The sequence below is a fragment of the Cynoglossus semilaevis genome, chromosome 1, assembly GCF_000523025.1.
Source record: "Cynoglossus semilaevis isolate Cse_v1.0 chromosome 1, Cse_v1.0, whole genome shotgun sequence".
Lineage (NCBI taxonomy): Eukaryota > Metazoa > Chordata > Actinopteri > Pleuronectiformes > Cynoglossidae > Cynoglossus > Cynoglossus semilaevis.
Window position 1 is genome coordinate 34,107,239 of NC_024307.1, and position 6,530 is coordinate 34,113,768.

At 39.9% G+C, this 6,530-nt stretch overlaps 1 protein-coding gene across 1 annotated transcript in view; it reads left to right on the plus strand.

Annotated features, from left to right (window-relative positions):
- Positions 1-6,530, plus strand: part of acox3 (acyl-CoA oxidase 3, pristanoyl) — a 20,936-nt gene that overhangs the window by 13,412 nt on the left and 994 nt on the right. The window contains exons 13-17 of the mRNA XM_025057584.1: positions 1,335-1,457; positions 3,039-3,152; positions 4,120-4,235; positions 5,682-5,856; positions 6,266-6,333. Coding sequence (XP_024913352.1) covers positions 1,335-1,457; positions 3,039-3,152; positions 4,120-4,235; positions 5,682-5,856; positions 6,266-6,333 — 596 coding nt within the window. The remainder of the gene's footprint in view (positions 1-1,334; positions 1,458-3,038; positions 3,153-4,119; positions 4,236-5,681; positions 5,857-6,265; positions 6,334-6,530) is intronic.

The window sequence follows — 6,530 nt, forward strand, 5'->3', positions numbered from 1 at the left end:
CCCCAACCCAAACCGCCACAAATTGAAATACCATTGAGAACCTGATAATAATAATAATAATAATAATAATAATAATAATGTATATTTTTTATCTGTACAAACCACTGTATGATTTGCTGCCACCTAGTGACTGGAGGCTTGTCTGTAAAAACCACTGTATGATTTGCTGCCACCTAGTGACTGGAGGCAAGCATTACAGCAGTGGTACACTTATGTCCAGTGAGCCATATTCCATTGGAAATCCCCTCAAGCCCCCCCCCCACCTCGGCACCTCACAGCACCCCCTACTACTTCCCCCTTTACTAATATTATTTTGAGCCTGGTTACAGGTCAAATTTGAAGCTGGCCTGGTAGGTAGATCTTAGTCAGTTAATATAAAGATGTTTTTTTAAAAGATTCACATCATTTTACCCTAAATTATCCTGTGATTAAAACCAGTCACTCAACCCAAGTTATAGGGAAAACCATTAATATTTCAGGTTGTGTAAATATAGGAATGCCTTGCATCACATTTCTCACTATCTAGCCTGGTCAGTCCCGTTGAAAATCTCAGCTCAGTGTTTTCTCTGTTAGAGAGTGTTACTGCCGCTAAACCAGCGATGGACTCAAATGTCAACGCAGGAAAAGACTAATTCAAATCAGGTCAAAAAATTTTACTGGACAACAAAGTTTCAGCCAATACATGCTGTGGTTTAGTCACGCAGTTCTCAAAAACAGTGGTTATACAACGAAATATTAGTTTAGTGCTTCACAGGAATGCTGAATCTTAACGTTTGTTCAGTTTGTAATGAAAAATGCACACACTGCTATTTTTTTTTTGAACAGCCTTATATAAATTTTTAAAAAAGTCATTAAAAATACTGATACTTTTTTTCTTCACGTTTTGATGTAAAATATAATGTGCAGTCTTCCCAATTCATGGAATTAATAAATATTATAAGGATGTTGAGCTTTACTCACATTTTAACACTGCTATTATTATTCACTGTTATTATTATTATTTATTAATTAATAATAATTATTTATTATTGTTATTATTCACTGCTATTATTTGGAACACAACTCTATGTCTATAAGCGTGAAGAGTAAATTCTTCCTTCTACCCTATTAACAAACTAGTATGACTTGGGCAAAAAAAAAAAAATGTATTTCAAACATTTTGTTTCGTTTGTTTATGTGTAAAAGAGAAGGACTTTGTGTGAAGGTTGGGGATCAGGTTTCTCAGATGCAACTGTTAAGTAGACATTTAGGTGCACGGTACGCACAGGTTGAACATGAAGCTAATTCATTCGAAAATTTTGAAATCTTTTAACAGTGCCCTTGTTGTCTTTCAGTGAATCGCCTGGGCGATCTCCGTGATGACAATGACCCAAATTGCACCTATGAGGGAGACAACAATGTGTTGCTGCAGCAGACCAGCAACTACTTGCTTAAATGGCTTTATGTTAAGCAAAATGGTATGGTCCTTCAATGAATCAACTCCCACTGTTTTTTTTTGTTTTGTTTTGTTTTTTTGTTGACAAGTCATTCTATTTATTTATTTATTTTTCAAAACTTTTCTTTCAGTACAGGGGGTCCTCGACTTACGCCGGAGTTCTGTTCCTACAGCGCAACTTAATCTCGTTTTTTGCCCTAAGTCAGAACTTGCATGATGTACATATATCCCTAGGACACTAGCCTATGCTAACACAGTCCAGGACACTAGCCTATGCCGACACAGTCCATCCATCCATCCATCCATTCAGCTTTGTCTCCTTATTCTGAACCAGGTCATGACCCACTTTGGGTCATGACACAGTAATAACGTCATAATCTAATAGAAAAATACCCAACACAAACTAAAGAGAGAAAAAAAGTACCAACAATCCAGTGTATTTGTTTTTTGGGAACTCTTTGGCCTTCCTTATGGCTCCCGAGCCTAAGTCAAATTCTTTTAGTGTTTTTATGTCCTAGGTTGTGATGTCACCACTGTGTTAGCGTAGTTCTGTACCATATGTGCTTGCCGACTGTGAAATTTGGTGGAGGAGGAATTATGGTGTGGGGTTGTTTTTCAGGAGCTGGGCTTGGCCCCTTAGTTCCAGTGAAAGGAACTTTGAATGCTTCAGGATACCAAAACATTTTGGACAATTCCATGCTCCCAACCTTGTGGGAACAGTTTGGAGTGGGCTCCTTCCTCTTCCAACATGACCTTCCAACATGACCTTGCTTTGTGCACCAGTGCACAAAGCAAGGGCCATAAAGACATGGATGACAGAGTCTGGTGTGGATGAACTTGACTGGCCTGCACAGAGTCCTGACCTGAACCCCATAGAACACCTTTGGGATGAATTAGAGCGGAGACTGAGAGCCAGGCCTTCTCCACCAACATCAGTGTGTGACCTCACCAATGCGCTTTTGGAAGAATGGTCAAAAATTCCTATAAACACTCTCCTCAACCTTGTGGACAGTCTTCCCAGAAGAGTTGAAGCTGTAATAGCTGCAAAAGGTGGACCGACATCTTATTGAACTCTGGGTTAGGAATGGGATGGCACTTCAGTTCATAGTAGGAGTCAAGGCAGGTGAGCCAATACTTTTGGTCATATAGTGTATATACCAAGGACACTAGCCTATGCCGACACAGTCCATCCATCCATCCATCCATTCAGCTTTGTCTCCTTATTCTGAACCAGGTCATGACCCACTTTGGGTCATGACACAGTAATAACGTCATAATCTAATAGAAAAATACCCAACACAAACTAAAGAGAAAAAAAAAGTACCAACAATCCAGTGTATTTGTTTTTTGGGAACTCTTTGGCCTTCATTATGGCTCCCGAGCCAAAGTCAAATTCTTTTAGTGTTTTTATGTCCTAGGTTGTGATGTCACCACTGTGTTAGCATAGTTCTGTAACATATGTACTGTACATATGTACAGTACGCGAGTTACGGCGTACGGCGAAAATCGAGTTATGTCGCAACCTTGGAACAGACCTCCGATGTAAATCAATGTCATCCTGTCCTGTTCACGTACATTAAGTTTAAGTGTTGTCTGCTTTCAGATGGCGTTTGCATCAAGGCTCCTTTGCGCTCTGTGGATTTCCTGAATGATTTCAATGATATTTTGAAGACCACTTTCACAGCAACAACTGCTGATGAATGTATGGACGCCAAAGGTATTGAATTAGATTTTTGTGTTCATCAAAACTTGTCAAACAAAGTAGATGAAGGAGTCTAGCCATCAAGTTAACACCTATTACCATAATTTCCGTACTATTGAGCGCACCTGAATATAAGCCGCACCCACTAAATTAAAAAAAAAAAAACATTGATTGTACATATATAGATCGCACTTTTCTATAAGCAGCAGGTGTCCACGTCGTAACATGGGATATTTACAGAGAACGATTTTTTTTTTTCACATTTAATAAAATTAATGCTTTTTTCCGAACAGTGCCTGTAACACGGCCGGTTAGACTCTTTCCTGTTTCTGCGCCCTGGCCGTATTTGGAATGTACAGGAGAGACTTAGTGATCTGTTCCAGGGCTGAAGCTAACATTAGCTTCGCTAACCCCCTTCACTTTGTACTTGTCCGCAGCAGAGGTAAACAGAAACAGTGAAGTCGGGGTCTTCATTATCAGCCACTCTGACCACAACAGAACATAAACAGCTCCTGTATAACCAACTCACTCTTCAACATGACAAACTGCTCTCAACTTTCACTACCGTTCTCTCTCTTGCGCTCCCCACGTACATATACTCAGTATAACACACAGTAGCCTACCAGAAAAGTCATTGATTGCTAGCGGTATGAACTTCGTTAGCCCGTAAAAATACATAAATTAGCCGCATCATTGTTTAAGCCACAGGGTTAAAAGCATGTGAAAAAAGTAGCGGCTTATAGTCCAGAAATTACGGTAGTTAAACCTGCTATGTTTGTCACAACTGTACTGTCTGTCATTTTGATTTTCGGCCACTTTAAATGAACAGAGATGGTGCAGCATTGCCAGCTGTTAATATTCCTGCATTTGTACATGCTAACACCCAACTTTTTGCATTTATTTACCATATGATAATTTATTTTTGTTTATCATACCAGTATTGAATGGTCAATGTTCAACCCCTGTTCTTCTCATAAAACAGTCCCATTGGAAGCATACAAGTGGCTGGTGTGTTTCCTCCTGGGCGAGAGTCGGAAAAGAGTGGAACAGCAGGTTAAATCAAACAGGAGTATGTTCGATGCCACCAACAACAGCCAGGTAGGTTATATTGGTATGTGATCGATCTTAGGATAAGATAATAATATGGCACATAAAAGTAAGAGAAGTGGCAAGGTACAATATTTATAGAAAGAATAATGACGATGTTTAGGATGGTCACTCCAGACCTGGTGTGAATCATCTTGATTAATTAGGCTCCACCTCCTTTTAAATGATCAGAATAAATCCTGAATTTTTAGATTTGATCATTTTAGGAAAGAAAATGTAGTGTGTTCTGAATTAGCTAGCAGTTTGTCAGTAAACTTCCATCTTTCATCTCAAACAGTGGTGGGCAAACTTTTTGACCCGCGGGCCACAATTGGTCCTAGAATTGAACAGGGGGGCCGGGGTCAGGAGCAGATAGATAGAGCGTTCACACAGGAGCAGATAGATGGAGCGTTCACATTCGTGTGAACTAAGATGATGTAAAAGTCATGCATAAAAGCTAAAATGCTCTTAGCATTCTCTACGCCATCTTTTGAGAAAATGTAGGCATTGCAGGGAAAGGTCAGAAATAGAATCACAATACAATCCAATTATATCATTTGGACAAGTTTGGCGGGCCGGATTACAAAGCTGAACGGTCCGCATCCGGCTCCCGACCCTTACTTTACCTGATCTAAAAAGGATCTAAGGTAAACATTTGCAAACACCTGTTACATTTTTCGAACCCATAAATTGGAACACAGATAGAATTATATACAGGTGAGACGGGCTTCTTGTGGTGCGACCCTTATTAGATTACATTATACATTACATTATATCAGTTTTGGATTTCTCAAAGTGGCGTTTTGGCCCAGAGGCAATGTCTCTGTCATTGGTGTAGAACCCCAGGGTTCACCTCCTGGGCAAGTTTGAATCCCAGTTAGGGCAGTTGGTACCTTCCAGTGGACTCATCACCTGCAGGAAGGTTCAGGGGGGTTGGGAAGTGTAAGCCAGATTCCTCTGATGTTTTCATGTCCTAGATCGGGCATGGGCAAACTAAGGCCCGGGGGCCGGATGCGACTTGTTTGGCCTTAGTGTTAATCCGGCCAACCAAACTTGTCAAAGTTATGTTATTAATTTATATCAGCATTATACTTCTGTCTTTTCCCTGCAATACCTGCATGTTCCCTATAGATGGCGTAGAAAAGACCAAAATTTAGCCTTGATGCATGACTTTTACATGTCATTTATCTTAATTCACACAAACACTCCATCTATTTGGTCCTGACCACGAGTCAGAAAGTTAGCCCACCCCTGTCCTGGATTATGTTAGCTTAGGTGAGTGACATAAGTGCTTATGGTCCAACAAAAATGGAGTTACGTCACGCGGTAAAATTGGAACCCAGATGTCGAGTGAACTTGGTATCACAAGCTGAAGTTTAAGTAAATGTCAAATAAAGTTTTGCCTTTGTAGCAGCGTAAAAACAAAATTTGAAAGTATTTGCAACCCCACTCTTACAGGTGTACTACTGCCGTTCCTTGTCCATTGCCTTCATGGAGCATCTGTGCCTGCAGAGGTTTTATGAGCTGGTGACTGATCAGAATACACCCTCCTCACTGAGACCTGTACTCGGCAAGCTCTGTGCCTTGTACGGACTTTGGAGCCTCAGCAACCACACTGCCACACTCTACCAAGGTACGCACCAGTGTTCATTTATAAACGGACAAAAATGTATGATTTAATGTTTCCTTTCCCCTTAACCCTTTCATGCATGACGGTCACTACGGTGGACAGCTATGAAATTGTCATTTTCTATGATTGACGAACTTGGCATGACGAAAATAATATTTGGAAATAACTAACCGACTACACATAAAAGACGGACATAAAAAAAACAACAACAATGTGTGTTAGTTAGTTTGTTCTGCACAGAAACAAAGGAGAGAGATGTGTTCCAATTGAAAAAGACTTCTATACATTGAATACCAATTTTATATAGCTTTTTTTTTTTTTAAACTCTCTGGAAATGTACATTCCTGAATGCCCTCTGACAGAAAACACCTTGATGCTATAGCCCGTGTAACATAGCATTCTTACTTTGTAGGGAGTTTCTTCAGCGGAAGAAAGCCGGTGGAGATTATCCAGATGGCTATTCTTACTCTCTGCCTTGAGGTACAGATACAACACTTTCTTTTTTATCTATCTATCTATCCATCCATCTATCTATCTATCTATCTATCCATCTATCCATCCATCTATCTGTCTATCTGTCTATCTATCTATCTATCTATCTGTCTATCTATCCATCTATCTGTCTATCTATCTATCCATCTATCTATCTGTCTATCTGTCTGTCTATCTGTCTGTCT